The sequence below is a fragment of the Callorhinus ursinus genome, unplaced genomic scaffold (genome assembly GCF_003265705.2).
Source record: "Callorhinus ursinus isolate GAN/ISIS: 27379988/994484 unplaced genomic scaffold, GSC_fseal_2.0 scaffold7, whole genome shotgun sequence".
In the NCBI taxonomy this organism is placed as follows: domain Eukaryota; kingdom Metazoa; phylum Chordata; class Mammalia; order Carnivora; family Otariidae; genus Callorhinus; species Callorhinus ursinus.
This window is the reverse complement of record NW_027397069.1, coordinates 13,164,323-13,180,800: the sequence shown is the minus strand read 5'-3', so window position 1 is coordinate 13,180,800 and position 16,478 is coordinate 13,164,323. Positions and strand designations below refer to the sequence as shown.

The 16,478-nt window shown below is 34.8% G+C and overlaps 1 protein-coding gene across 6 annotated transcripts in view; it reads left to right on the top strand.

Moving 5' to 3' along the window:
• Positions 1-16,478, top strand: part of GPC5 (glypican 5) — a 1,333,521-nt gene that overhangs the window by 631,971 nt on the left and 685,072 nt on the right. For all 6 annotated transcript variants that reach the window (XR_012378755.1, XR_012378753.1, XR_012378754.1 and 3 more), the window contains exon 7: positions 6,180-6,336. Coding sequence is in view for 3 of the 6 variants with exons in the window: in XM_073894400.1 (XP_073750501.1) it covers positions 6,180-6,336 (157 nt within the window). In the remaining 3 variants the exon portion in view is untranslated. The remainder of the gene's footprint in view (positions 1-6,179; positions 6,337-16,478) is intronic.

Below are 16,478 nucleotides of genomic sequence, written 5' to 3'. Positions count from 1 at the left end.
AGTGGGAAAGTTTGGTATAAACAGATTTGTAAAATATGATTATAATAGTGTTACTAAGGGAGGTAAAGAAAGGATGGAACAGGTGGGGGTCTAGAGAGGAGCGGAGTTGGAAGTTTGGGGCAAGGGAAGTTAAGTTGCAAAAACAGATGAGAGTGCATTATATAAGGAGGGTTTTTTTTTTTTTTAAATTCTCATTTGAAATATGCAACAGAAATAACTTTAAAAATACATCATGAGGAATTTTGAATCAGAGTTCCAATTTTAAAATGTTATGAGCTTCCGTTGTTTTCCTATTTCCCATACGTTTCTCTGTAAGTTTCACTTAAACTGCATGGGAAGTGTAGATACCAACTGCTTTATAACAAAATTAAATTCATATATATGTATATATTTGCATGTATATATTCAAAGGGATTTTTTTCAATCTATACTTACAATGTATCTTTACAGAGGTCTTATTAATGATGAATTGGAAGCATAATTGTATACTTTTTTTTCTGTACCTTCAGTACTCTGGTTTGAAATTTTTCTGTCAACATTTAATTTTCACCTGTATATTCTCATCAATAGAATACGATCACAAAACAGCAGATTTTACTCTGTCTACATTTGAATAGATGCCTAGAGGCATGTATCTGATGACTAATAATTTCTAAATACATATGTACTTCTTGTATATCTGTGTAAATGGTTGTAAGGGGATGAAGAAATATTTTAGAGATGCATCACTGTGTATAGGATTTTGAGGCACATTCCATTGCTGTCACGTTTGGCAATTTTTGATGAATACGTTTCTCTTTCATAGCAAATATGTATGTGAACCATCTATAGCCAGATTTTATTGTAAGTGTTTGAAAGGATATTGCAGCTATGGGATATTGCCAGACCGTTAGTAAAAAGCAAATTGAGTCTATTGAGAGATTAATTCACCAGCTGAAAGAAATACATTTGCCTTAGAGTCATCAGATATTCTACCCACCGAACTCATCCTCCAAGATAGCATACCTAATGAGCTTCCTAAACCGATTAAACATAAGCAGGAAGCATGAGTCATCAGAACTATTTTTGGCTAATCAGCTGACTGCACAAATGCATGCCATTAAGGAAAGGGGAACACCCTAAAAGTTGTAGGTTTTTTCACTGTCCTGACTTCACTTCTCAATTTTATGGATGCAGCATCTTGCACAGGACCCTGCAAATGAATGGAGTGCCTTATGCTATATAAAGTGATTTCCCTTGCATTCAGTAAAATAAAATAAGTTTTAATGGGCTTAAGTGATTTGCTTAAAGGCACACAATTAATGTATGTCTGGGGCTCAAAATCGTGCCCTTTCCCCTGTTGTAATTGTTCTAGGAATATGTATGTATTGATCGACTTTCTACCTTTCATGACTAGAGAATAGGTTCAAGGGTTCGGAATGCTGCCATCTTGACAATTGGGCAGACTCAGATAGCGCCAAGACAGGGTGAGGATGAAGGGAAACATTTTTATCCCCGCATCGGTTCCCTTTTTCAAAGACAGAATCGGGGTACTGGTATCAGTTCCTACTGGTTATGATGATAGTAATGATCCAAATAACTAACCATTCCTGAGCACTCATAATATGCTAGTGCTTTATTAAGCCCAAATAATAGTCTCAAAGCCTTCCAAATGGACCTTCTTCTCTTAAAGTTACAGAGAATGTAGACCCAGAGAAGTAATGTTAAATTTTTTGACGTTGTAAATTTTGAAAAATGCTTATAGTATGTTCTATATTTTATGAGTCTATGGAATAACTATCCATGTAGGTGATGAAATGAAGAGAGGTTTGATACAGTATGTGGCATGAGTATATCTACTGAAATATGACTGATTTTCATATGTCATTTATAAAAATTGGCTTCATTATCATTCTGTAGGGTCATTTTATTTGTGTATGTTACTTTAAATGTGCACATGTGGAAATTGTTTTGTTTTACTTAAAGACATGTGGGTAAGGCTCCTCTTTGTAAAGAGCTGATTCCCTGGGAAAGAACAGGGGATGATTTCATTGCCTAGTGACCCAAATAATAAAGTTAAAGTTTCCTGCCTACTCTAGAAAAAAAATGAATATTTTATATACATAAGTCTTTGACACTAGATTCCTTTTCCTAGATATTCATTTAAAAATGTAATTGAAATACCCTTTTTTTAAAAATCTAGTTTATCTATGGCAAACACAAATATTTTGGGGAAATATTTCTTGGCATTATCCTTCAATGTTAATTTTTTGTTTAAACAACTTTTAGATGCTTCCAGGAGCCCAGGAATGAGATTAACTTCTTTTTAAGATTAAAAAGAAAAATAAGTTAGCAAGATCACAAAACTAAACCTTTAGTCTGTTTTTCTTTTCCCGATTTTCACATTACTTCCTTTATATTAATTTTACCTTATTGCATATTCATGAAGGCCGACTTTGAAATAAGAAATACATACTGAGTACTTTTTAAGAACTAAGACTATGTCTTCTCCTGTGATGTGAATTATATCCTTCAAAATACATATGTGTTTGCATGTGTTCAATTAATGTCATTGAATAAATAAGTGAATTCATCTACCAGTCAATAAGCATGAATCCAAAAGCTCTTCTAGAATATCATGGCCTCTGAAGATTAGAGTAAAAGTGAAAGCACTTTACTAAATTAGATATAAAGGACATGGAAGACAGAGTAAATTTAATAAATTATTTTCAAATTTCAAGTGAAGTCAAGCTTACTTATTTAGGATCTATAATGTGGAAATTCCTCTAGTCATGATTGGGAGTATAAAAATGGTGAAATCGTGGTCTCATCTTTGAGAGACTTACCATCAACCAGGAAGGCATGGCATATGCTCAGAAACCTTAATTAAGTGCCTATGAATGGGACACATAGATGTAAAAGATCCAAGAAATACGTATGGAGTGGGACGAGAGTTATTTGAGTTTGAACTTGAGGTTTAAGTATAATATGATGAGTTGAAATAGAGGAAAGGGGAGATTCTATGTGGAAGAAAAACAGGAGCTGGAAATGAGAAGAGTATAAAACAAGCACAAGCAAAATTATAGACCTATAAATTCACGCAATTTCCGTGTGAAAAGCAAACTGACTGCTCTGGGGCAGAACCCAGGTGCTGGGGGACTGTGTTTAGACATAATTAACAAAAACAAAAACATAAATTTGACTGCAGCAAAAATTTGAACTTTATTTTCTAGGCCCCATTTCCAAATGCATGTCAATGGGTGTTGAGTGAGGGGAAGGGGTAATTTGCTTATGTAACTTTGGAAAATGAAGTGACGCTCCACTGTTCAACAAGATTGCTTACTGTGAGGATTCTCAGGAGCCTTCAGTTTGTGGACATTAGGAAGGGGGACCATTGTAGGAATTTCACAAACATTTTGCCATAGGATCTCTTTCTGTGATTTGTCTGTCTGTAGTGATATTTCTCCTCTGGACCCATGTTGGGAACAAGCAGTTTTTTTTTTTTAATTTTTTATTGTTATGTTAATCACCATATATTACATCATTTGTTTTGATGTAGTGTTCCATGATTCATTGTTTGTGCATAACACCCAGTGCTCCACGCAGAACGTGCCCTCTCCAATACCCATCACCAGGCTAACCCATCCCCCTACCCTCCTCCCCTCTAGAACCCTCAGTTTGTTTTTCAGAGTCCATCATCTCTCCTGGTTCGTCTCCCCCTCTGACTTACTCCCCTTCATTGGGAACAAGCAGTTTTTGACAGTTAAGAGTCACAAGGAGCATTAAGGCAGAGAAAGGACATGGTGAAAGTACTGATTTGGGGGAAAAAATATGGTAGTAGTATGTGGAGAGACTGACATCCCCTGCAATAAGGGGTTGAGAAGAGAAGTTGTAATGATACATGAATAGTGGAGATGAACGCTTATTTTAAGATACAAAGCGGTAGAGTGCATTTTTAGATCCAATCACTGCTTAGAGATGAAGTATTGTAGGAAGAGCTGGAGATAAAGACTTGGGTGTGATTTGTATACAGGTGAGAGTACAATCTGTTAAGATGGATTCCCAGAAAGAGACTACAAAGGAAGAACAGAGGTTTCCGTTATTCACGGAAACATTTATCTTTACTTTCTTGGAAACGTGAGGAGAAAGATGACCAGAGTAAGAAGAAATCAGAATAGTTTAGTCCAAAAAAGTGAGATTTGAATAAGGATCTTGCTGTGAAAAGCTGGTTTTGTTGATTTGCAAGATAAATTTTATTATAATTGTGAGAATGAAAATGAACATTTGTGGGTGTGTGATGGTGGAGTAGTAAGAAAATGAGCATTGTAAGGCAGAACTTCCATGCAGAGGACACAGAGATACTGACCCTATTAGAGGGACATTGGATTATTGGGAACCTGAAAGTGTGGGTCGGTTGGAATTTTGAATATTTTTTGATGAGTTGATATAGGAAACGGTGATTATGTCCCATGTTCAGGGACTTGGAAAACAATGAGAGGGATTGTAAAGAGGCAGAGAAACTGAAAAGTGTAGAAAAGATAAAATCTGATAGCTTGTTTCCCAGGGCTATGATCTTCTCAGTGAGGTGGTGTCTTGTGGAATATTAAACTCTTGTTCGGAGAAATATGCTAGAGAATCAGGGGAGACTTCTTTTTGAATTTAACACCTAGTAACACATTTAGCAAATGATAATAAATAGAAATAAATTCTGACGAGAATTTTTAAATTATTGTCAAATTGTTTTACCGTTTCATTTTTGTTAGGGAAAATTAATCTTAAAGAATTGTAGTATTTCGGGGTACCTGGGTGGCTCAGTTGGTTCAGCGTCTGCCTTCGGCTCAAGTCAGGATCTCCAGGTCCTGGGATCGAGCCCCGCTTCAGGCTCCCTGTTCAGCGAGCAGTCTGCTTCTCCCTCTCTCTCCCTCTGCCCCTCTCCCCCTCTTGTGCTTGCTCTCTCTCAAATAAATAAATAAAATCTTTAAAAATTTTTTAAATTAAAAAAAGAGTTGTGTTATTTCACAATTTGTGACTTAATTGTATTTTTAATTTTGAAAGCTTATAAATTGTCAAAGTCCAGTTGCTTTAATGTAAGTGTTCTTTAAATGCTAAACGTGTTCATCTTAGTTGTACTGAGGATATTTCACCCTATGTTTTTCAATTTGAATTATTATCCTTGGGCTGTGTGTTTCATTATTGTCTGCTAATCCACACTATTATGTAGAAAATCTCTTAGAAGTAACAACCCTAATACTGTCATAAAGCACCCTGAAAATGTAGATGCCCATTAAGTGTTCAGCAGGGGTACATTTCATTCATAATATAGCAGTACCCTCTAGTGCTCATGCTTGGTCATGTGTTCTCCAAAACTGCCTTACAGGGCTATATGTCACCTATTGAATCACTTTACTCGGGTTTAGCTTTAAGTGAAATATTCTATTATTCATAACATCACCTTCTTGAAAAGGAGGTCAGGTATTTCCAATATTACTCAAAAATATTACCAGTACTTTTGTGCTGTAGGGAAAAATGGCTATTCCGTCTATTTTGCTCATGTAAGTAAATGAAATGCTTGAGAACAAAGAACCAAGAAGTTGGTTAAATTTCTTAAGTCATTTGTAGAAATGGAAGTAGGGTCTAAGTCTTTTGTTCCAAGGTTCAGTTCTGTGCCATATGCATTGGACGATGCATCTGATCCGAGAAAGTTTAAAGCTATAAATGTATATGTCCAAAATTCTTCATTCTTTAATGGAAATGTTTCTTAAAGAATATTACTCTATTTTGAGAAATTTTGGATTGTTGGTTTACAACACAGCACTGCCAACATACTGCAAAGGAAGTTGTGCTGTATTGAAATTTGATTTACCATGCTTAAACATGTTAATTCAGAACGAAAGGAATCTCCAGCCAAACTATCCATGAGCAAGAAGGCCTGGCTTATTTGCTTTCCAAAGCCTCAACCCAAGCTTGATCACTGAGTTTATATGCAGATTGTAGACCTGCATAGCTGTAAGACCTTGACCATTACTTACTCTGACTTTGGTAGTTTTAATTTTTATTACAGACTTGATTTGGTCAGGTGTTCTCACCAAAATAGTAGATCCACATAAGAAAATAATTCTAATTTCTACATATGTTTCTGAATAGCTTCCTCGGGTAATTTGAGTTTGCTATTAATAAATGTTTTTGGTATCCATATTTAGTTGTTACAGGGTAGGTCACCCAAACCCGACAAGTGGGAGCTCCAGATGGGCAGTGGTGGTGGCATGGTTGAACAGGTCAGCGGGGACTGTGATGATGAAGATGGTTGTGGTGGATCAGGAAGTGGAGAAGTCAAGAGGACACTAAAAATCACAGACTGTAAGTGTATGATTCCAACACCACTTCTAAAGAATGAATTTTGAAGTGTAATTGAGGATAATTATTACTACGAATGCAAAGGAATAAGGGCAGTGAATTCAGAAGCATACAAATGGAATTGGAAAGGACAATGAAACCATTTTCATTTATTCAGGACATGTATTCTTGGGGCTGTTGTTCATTTTTAACTAATGGCTTTCAATGGAAATGACATTTTTTTTTCTGTGAAAGATTTGTGAATGACCAGTTCTGAGAATTAAAGGTTTTAAAGTCGGATAATCCTCAGGGCTTGAAATAACTAGCAGAGTGGCTATTAGATGTATATTGGCAAATAATGTGAAATCAGGATAGGAAAACTCTACTAAATAATCAGATTCTGCAACTTCATTATATTGCGCCATTCTGTAAGAGATATCTTACTAGGTTTTCATCATAGTTGAATTACAACGAAATTGGTTAAATATGGGGTTATTTATAATGAAAAATTACTTGGATTTAACTCTTAAGAATTCATTCTTCCCAAAAACTCTCACCAATCATTCGCCTCGTTTTGATTGTATGGGTTTGAAAATCATTTCCAGTATTGCGGGACTGGTCACCACCACACAAGCTGGAACTTCCAAATGACAACAACAACAAATCACCAGATGAATTTTGTTTTCTTTTCTTCACTTTACAAAATGAGTAATACTGGCTCTCCTTGTTACGCACATGCAGATGTTCACATGGGCAAGACAAACAAAGCTATCAACTGAGAAAGCAGTGTGCAAGTTAGTGTACCCAGGGCAGCTAACTTTTGGCTCTTCATTTATCTGAGGTCATATCAAAGGTGACTACTTTACAAAGTAATTTTCTGGACCTGTGCAGCCCTGTCTGGAGGATGGTGGGAGAGTCTCCCTCTAAATCACGGAGGGCTGCTTTGGAACTGTTAGACATGTCCTTTCTTGACTTTGGTGGGAGAATTCATTTACTTTTCACTTATTGTAGTAAATTTAGATCACTACACATGCTTCAAGCATCAATACCCCATTCTTTCTAGGATCTTGTTTTATAAGGCAAATATATTGTTTAAAGGAATGAAAGCCACAGAGGTGCAAAATCCAAAGGGCAATTAATATAAAGAAATATGTTTTCCTGTTTGACACAAAGAGAAAGTAAATAGTTGGGGTTTAGTACACTGGAGCAGCAATTGAACAAAAGGCCACAAAAATTTCTTTATGTATTAATGCAATTTCCTAGTGAAAATTAAGTATCTTCTACTTGTGTAGGAGCAGGTAAGGATATGTGTTTTATTATTGGTATTAATATAGTTTATCAGATTGATTCTTCTGTTTTCTATATTTTGCTGTTTAGGCCAAAACAATAAAAAGGGAAGAAGTAGAAAATGCAAATAAAAGGGTTTTCTAGAAAAAAAAATTATTCTTACTAAGAGTTGAAATGTCCTCCATTGTATTTTGGAATTAGGATACTTATCTATTAGGTTAATATTAGTTAATCTTTCATTTTCATTTTATCTTGAGTATTTATATGTATCATAATTTCATTGCCATTTGAATATTACGGTTTTAAGGAATAAACATTGATATAAAAATAGTTTAGGTTGAAATTTCATCTATAAATTATGTGTGTGTGTAAGTGTAGAATTTAGCATTTTTATAGGGATTTTTTCACTCTTGGATTTATTTATAAGCTCAAGAATTCATTATGTATTAATACATAACTCTTGTTTTATTTCACAAGAGAAGTAGAGACAGTGGAGGATATTTAACTACTAATAATTTTCTCACAAAACCATACTTGTCAAGGTGGCAAGAATGCATTTTTACTTCAAAATCCTGTTTTCAATTATTACTGATATGAACAGGTGTGGTACAAGCAACTATCCATCAGAATTGGAGAGATTTAAGATTTAGATGGTTTTCAGCAACTCCAGGCAAACATTTAAAAAAATCCACACCTGCTATAAGTGGGTTGCTTCTCATGTTTCTGAGTTTATAGCTGTTACCTTTCAATTTTTAATAAGTGGTTAGGAAACCACTGTGGGTAGTAGGCTGAAATAAACAGGGACAGAGAAAGTAGCAAAGCATAGGTCACGTTTCTATTTTTATAAAGCACTATCATATTTTCCGTGTGTTTGGCTCGTTTGATATATTGCTAAAGCAAGCTAAGACATAGTTTTGGGCGGTCTTAATGACTTAAAACTCATGTGCTCTAGCAAGTTTACCTGGTGTTGTTTGTGTAAAGAACTTGAAATGCACTTATATCTTCTATACACTGATGTTATTCTTTATAAAAAAAGAAGTAACTAGAATACAGTTCATTTGTCACCTCAAAAATGTCTCATTAAAAATAGTTACACGTACATGTATGTATGTATGTATAGCCATATATATATACATTACATGGAATAATACTAATACTGTGTTCTGCAAATTAGATTTTGCTTCATTTATGAAAATTTTCAAAGTTAATGAATATTTTACTAATTATCGCCTGACCTGATGTTCTGTCTGCTTTTGTTCATGTTTATTTCAGGTAACAGAGAGATCGATACACTTTAAAGTGCAAAGTTTTACCATCAAAATATTTATATACTTTTTAGGTATGATTTTGTTTTCATCACCGATGGTATCAAATAATTTAACAAATATTTAGCTTTTAAAACTACCTGAATTACAGGATCTAAATGGCTTTGAACCTTCATTTTGCCTCACCTCTGACACTCACTCTCCTTTCAAAGTCGCTAATTGATGTGGGTTCTGAACACCGGTGGAAAAAACAAGTTCTGTTCTCGTAGCCAGGCAGAGCAAACAAATGGACACTATCATCAATACTTTTTCAACTACTTGACTATTCTTCTAATATCCCCCAATTCTGAGAGTTTCAAATGAAAAACAACCCAGAATGCCACTAAAAAACAGGTTGTCACAAAACCATTTCCTGTATAGTTTGAGAATAGTAGCACTGCTTGCAATTCTCATGTGATAATATAATTTCAGTTTCTTTTTAAAAAACAAAGAATATGTAACCTGTGACCAAATTCATTTTGATAACAGTGGTTTACACTGATAACTCAGGCAAAATGAATTTGACCACACATTGATTCAGATAAAATACATTCAAGAAGTGTAGGGTGATTTTCAGTCTTCCAGTTGTTCGAGATAATTTCTCTTGTCATATTCATCATGGCTCATATAATGTTATATAGTGTGGTTAGCAGTTTTAAGAATAATTTTATTTTAGCTGAGTAACCGTAAGTGACAACAAAGATCGTTCAATGTGTGTTCAGGTGACTTTTGTTCTAGTGGTGCTCTCAGCATGCCTCTGTAGAAGGGTCATTGTGTGGGCTCCTTCAGAAGGACTTAGTCATTAGGTTTCTTATTTCATGAGCTACTCTTCCTCTTCTCATTTATGGGTTTTCATCATCAACCCAAGTTCTAAGTATTTGAAGAATCCAGGACTCAGTTCTCAAACCTCGTGTCATCTCTGTTCTCATGATTTCCTGTTCCACAAACTGCTAACTGCATCATAAGAAGAGTAGGGATATGGTACTGGTCATTAATAGCACCATCCAGTTTATGAAATATTCCCCTGTGTTTTATCTCAGGAGGTAAGCTTATGAATACTGGAAGTGTTCAACATGATGGAGATTATTTTGGAATCAGAAGGGTAATACATCGAAATATAAAGTTACTAGATCTGGAACGAAATTTTGGTTCACCTTCTGTAGCCAAAAGTAAACAGTTTATATTGGCTTTGGACTTGTCACTTAGTAATTAACCTTGGAGCAGCTTCTAACAAATGAATCTACAGCATGGTACTAACAATGACCTTGGAAGAGAATAGTGCGTTCCGTGTGCATGGTAAAGTGAAAATAGTACATTGTTAACCACTGAAGAATAAAGGTTGCTGATTTATTTAGTAATGCAGGATTACAGAGTGAGTGAAAATTCTTGGCTTCCTCAAACTTATTTTCACCATAAATCACCTTTATTTCAAAATCTCAGGCATAGAGGTCAGGGGGAACTGAAAAAAAAAATTACAAGTGGCATTTTCCTTAGAAAATGCAATCTTTTTTTCCCCAGAATTACTAAAACTATGTAATTATTCATTTTGTAGAAATTATTTTATTTTATCTACTGATGATTTTTCTTTCCAATATAAATTATGTCAAACAGATAATGCAAGCATGTATTTGTTTACATTATTAATAGTTCCAAAAAGGGCACTGGTTGGCTCAGTCAGTTAAGGGTCCAACTAATGATTTCCTCTCAGGTCATGATCTCAGGGTCATGGGATCGAGCCCTGTATGGGGCGCCACGCTCAGCACAAAGTCAACTTAATATTCTGCTGGAGATTGCCTCTGCCCCTCCCCACTTCTCTCTCTCTTTCTCTTAAATAAATAATCCTTAAAAAATAGTTCCAAAAGAATAATAGTTCCAAATAAGCACATTAAAAGTATGTGCATTCTGGGCGCCTGGGTGGCTCAGTTGGTTAAGCGACTGCCTTCGGCTCAGGTCATGATCCTGGAGTCCTGGGATCGAGTCCCACATCGGGCTCCCTGCTCAGCAGGAAGTCTGCTTCTCCCTCTGACCCTTTCCCCTCTCATGCTCTCTCTCTATCTCATTCTCTCTCTCAAATAAATAAATAAAATCTTAAAAAAAAAAAAAGTATGTGCATTCTTTCTAACATTAAATTCTCATCAAATTCAGTTAAAATAAATTGTATTTAGTTTCCTTTGCAAAGTGAGATAAATAGCCCTTTAATATATTATCCTCCATATAAGAAAGTTTACTGAGAATAATTAAGGTGCTTATGTGTTTTACTTTATTCAGTGATGCTAAAAATAAATCCTCTTTATAAGGTTATCTAGATTCAAACCTTTGTGACACAGTAAAATAATCTTGAATAATGACTATACACTTTAAAGTACATTTACAGTGCCTAATACTGAAGGATCATGATAAAGCCATTAAAAATGTCACAAAGAAACTCTTCTTGATTCTGTTCAATGTTCAAAATTATAAACACTTTGAAATTGTCACCTACTACCGTTTCTACACTACTGGTGAAAATTATACTAAAAAGAAATGAAATAGATATCTAAGATAAATGTATTTTAATTAAGATGTGATCACTATGAATATTATTCTGATTATACACGTTCATTTTGGTTTCTAAATAATTAAGTCTCATCCTGGTTGTTTGATATTTTGTTAACAAGATTGTGTAATGGAATCTGGATACCTAATGAATCATCTAAAATCATTGTTCATTCTCTTGAAAAGTTATACATCACATTCTTGGAATTAAATAATAGAATTGAAACAAGAGGACTCGTCCTTGAATGCCTGTGGAATGATTTCCATTGCTTCAGCTTAGACACAGAACTGATGTGAAATCACTGAGGGGATGAGGGAAGCCTTACTAATTAAAGCTTACGAAGCCTCCTACCATTCATCCCAGATCAACAGCTCTTCTGCACATCTCATAACTAAATCTGTACCATTTTAGAGGACATAAAAAAAAAAAAGAAGTTACGGTCTCTTTGAACTAGCACAATGCTCAATATGACTGTATGACCGATAGAGGAAGTAAAGAATGAAAATTTAAGAAAATATTACCAGATACATTTTATCATGGCTTGCCTAAAGTCATGTGACTGTCAATAAACCCAGAAACAAATAACATTTCTACCCAGGTCTATTTTAATAGATTTCTGTTGCAAATAAACAGAATGATTATGAAATTGCGACATTCTCCGTCAGGATTCATTGATAACATGGATCACGTAGAAACAAGTCAAGTATACTTTCAGCTCTTTAATGACTTCCATACCATTAAGTGAGTACAAAAAGTATTTCATATAGGTTTTTGACCGATTAAATGCTCATCTAACTATAAATAATTAATATAAACAACAGAGCATGTGACCTGGGCCCAGAGCTTCTCAAAGTCGCTTGTGTGTACAAAGCACTTGGGATCCTTGTTCAAAAGCTGAGTATGATACAGGAGGTCTGAAGTGGGGCATTACTTATATGCTTCTACTTGATGCTATTGCTGCTGGTCTAAGGACCATTCCTTCTGAACAAAAAGCATGCCCTTATTTACTACATACCTTATTTATTAGTATCTCTCAGTTTCTATTGAAGTAGCATGAACTCTTATTAAAACACCATCTACATTTATATATTAGCATACCAAGGCAGCATCATATACATGGAGGCATTAGGGACAATAACAATTAGATGTAATATCGCTTACTCTATGTGATTTTTGGTATCAGTCTGTTTGATTGTTTTTAGCCATGGGTTACTTCCTAAACCAAAGGAGAACAACTTCCATCTTTTCTCAGGGTCTGAAGCCTTCCATTTTGGACCAGTGCCTCTGGTATGTCAGCAGAAATGTTTCACTTTTAACTCTACCAGTTTGTGATGAACACTGAAGAAATATCTGGCACAATCCCCTGAATCATGTTAAATTCCAACAGAGATAAATCGAAGTTTTATGTGAACTAAGAGAAAGTAGAGAGACTATCTAAATGGGGCAATCAGTAAATACGGCATAGAGGAGACAGGAAAAGAGCCATCTGAAAAAAGAAATTGATGGTGAGGTTTATGAGAAAATGGCATTTCAGAGGGTGGGTGCATGATTTAATTTTGGCTCTTGACAATAGGGAAGAAGAAAGTATCCTCTGAAGAGTAAGCATGGTGAACAAAGATTGGGGAGTTGTGAGGGGAGGGGGAATAAGGAGCATGCTTAAGAGGAACAACGTTATTCAAATGGCTTGAAAATCATTGGAAGTCTAAAAATGTGGACTAAAAATGTTAAAATGGATTCTGAATTCAAGAGTAGAGAGTTTGTATTTCATTTGTTAGGCAAAGAGGAATGATTACAAGTTTTTCTGTGTGGTCATTTTGTTTGAGTGTACAGTTTTTTTTTAAAAGATGTTATTTATTTGCGAGAGAGCGCACAAGTCGGGGGCATGACAGGAGAGGGAGAAGCTGACTCCCTGTTGAGCAGGGAGCCCGATGCAGGACTCGATCGCGGGACTCCAGGATCATGACCTGAGCCGAAGGCAGTGGGCTTAACCCACTGAGCCACCCAGGCTCCCTGAGTGTTACTTTTATTAGCAATACAGTGAACTAGTAAAAAAAATAAATAAATAAAAGTGTAAATGAAGTGTATATTGCACAATTGCACAAGGTAATTTACCACTTACCTTGAACAAGTAATTGTTCCGTGCCTAAATTTCCTTAAGATTTGGGTAATGATAGTACTCTCCAAGAAACATCCCTATGAGGATTAAATCACCATTATAATCCATACAGCATTACAAAAGTGGCCAATCCATCCCCACCCACCTAACAAAAAAGTTGTTGAGTAAAATACGGACAAAGATTTTCTTAAATGTTTTCATGAACCGGCAAAAAAGAAAGGACTGTTCTGTAAAACCGGTGAAGTCATAACAATAATATAGAGATAAATGTAGATATACAGAGATAGATAGAGATAGAGAAAAATCTGTAATTATACACACATACTTACACATGCACAGTTTAAGGAAAATAATAAAATGAATTTGTTCCACCAGTCTAAAAAATAGAATATCTCCATAACTTTGTGTGCCTCTCTCTGAACACATTCCACTCTGACAGTTTACCATGATCATAAATTATGTAAAAATCGTTGCCTTTTTCTCTTTTTAGAGTTTTAGGCATCAAGATAGGCATTCACAAACAATATATTCCTGGGTTTTGCACTTTATACAAATGGAATCATGTAGGTTTTTTGTTATGTGGTGTGCTCCTTTCTCTTAAATATTAGGTTTTTGGGGGCGCCTGGGTGGCTCAGTCATTGAGCCTTTGGCTCAGGTCGTGATCCCAGGGTCCTGAGATTGAGCCCCACATCGGGCTCCCTGCTCGGCAGGAAGCCTGCTTCTCCCTCTCCCACTCCCCTGCTTGTGTTCCCTCTCTCCCTGTGTCTCTCTCTGTCAAATAAATAAGTAAAATCTTAAAAAAAAAATATTAGGTTTTTGAAGGTCATCCATGTTGATGGGTTTAGATGTACTCATTTAGCTTACCAAGGTCTGGTATTCTAGTTATGGATACACACACTCATTTGTTTATTCTATTGTTTATGGATATTGGAGTTGACTTCAGTGTTCGGATATTGTGAATTTTGTTGCTTAAACCATCTTGAACATATCTTTGGATATACATGTATAAGAGCCTCTGCAGTGTATACCTAGAAGTATCATGACAGTCTCTCAAAGCAAAGCATGCATACGTTGAGCCTTACTAGGAAATGTCAGACTGCTCTATAGGGTGATTGTGTCAAATTTATATTCTTACCGGCAATAAATAAGAGTTCGTTATTTATTGCTCCCCATTTTTGCAAACACTTTTTTCCCCATTTTCACTACTTTTATATATCTGTCCAAAGAATGGAAGTGGGACAGTATGTTTTCCAATATTAATTTCTATTACCATGATAATTCATTGAATTATGCATTTTTCATAGGTATATGAAATTCCTCATTTATTTACTCATCTGAAATTTCTTGTATATCATTTTCCCTATTCTATAAGGTTATTTATCTTCTTTGACAGACTCTCAGGACAAAAGCCAACTTCAGTGATCTAGTTATCTATTTTGACTATGATCTTCAGGAAAGGCAGGATAGATTCTTGAATATACCTTTTTATTTAATTGACACCCTCCCTGTTTTTCTCAGAAGGTGACCAGTTTTTTTTTAAGAATATCTTAAAATCAGTTTTAAAAACATTTGTGATTCTTACTCTTATCAAAGTCCAGATTGTCCCACATTTTGCAATTGGCCCTTCTCTGGTTTGGCTCTTGAGTTCTTTTGATGTGATCCTTAGAGTCTTTGCTAGTTTCATTGTTGAATAGCATAAGAAAATATTCTAAATGGAGTTTATTCTTTATCTGTCACAGACATGGAACCAGTCATTTTCATGTGATCCCTGGTTTGTTTTCATAAGAAACAGTATTCTTATGGCCACAATCTAGGCATAAGACAGGATTCTTAAAGACACATGATAAAAGAAAAAAAAATCTCATTACTCATTTGCTTTACTCTGCATTAGATATATCACATTATCATACAAATACTAAAACTGCCCCTACCAATGATGATTACTAAAGTCAGTTACATTTTTTGCATATGTTATCCATATTCTAATCCCATTTTGTGGTTAGAATAGATATTGACATATATTAAACAACCCAATACAGAGGTCATATAGATTGTTCCTTAGCAAGAATATAGAATAGGTAAATAGATTTGATAGATAGATGGATAGATAGATAGAGATATCATTAGGTGATCTGCTAAATCTGCACACTTACTTTATTCTTCCAGTAATTATATATGTAATGCTCACTACTAGTTCTTCTGTCAAAGTCTCTCTAATGCATTTCTTAAGCAGGACTTATAAATACAATATTTCACAAATTCTTACTTGGTGATAAGAGTTTGTGACCGTTTTCCATGAAAGTCAATTTCTCTGGATAGAACAATGTTGGATTACATTTTCTTTCCTTGCATCTCTTCAATATGCACTGATTACTCTTCTGGAAGAAAGCATTGCTGGCAAATATCACAATCTAATTTTCTACTCTTGATAAACCACATATTATATTTTTACCCTCTCAGTGCCCAATGCCTTGTTTTCTTTAAGGCGCAGTAATTTTGCTAGAATATAGCTTTGTGTTGGTAGTTCTGAGTTGACATTCTCAGTAACACAATATACCTTTTAAATAAGTAATATCAAATATTTTAGCAGATAATTTTGAGTTCTAGTTTTAAGTAATTGTTCTCTCTTGTTTTGTCTTTTCTTTAAGAATACCTATTAGACATTTGTTGAATTGTATTTGCTTATCAGAACATTCCTCAATACTTTTGATCTGTTTTTAAATATATTTTTCATTTTCAATAACTGCCTTTTTTCACTTCCTATTTCTGTTAAGGTATTACTAGTGGTATTTCTTTGCTCTTACACTCCTTCTAGATTTTATTTTTAAATGATGTTTTTTCTTCCCTTCTTTTTTTTTTCAAAATCTGACCTCATATCTGAATTTCTCAAATTCTGATTTATGTTATTTGTTGTCTTATATTC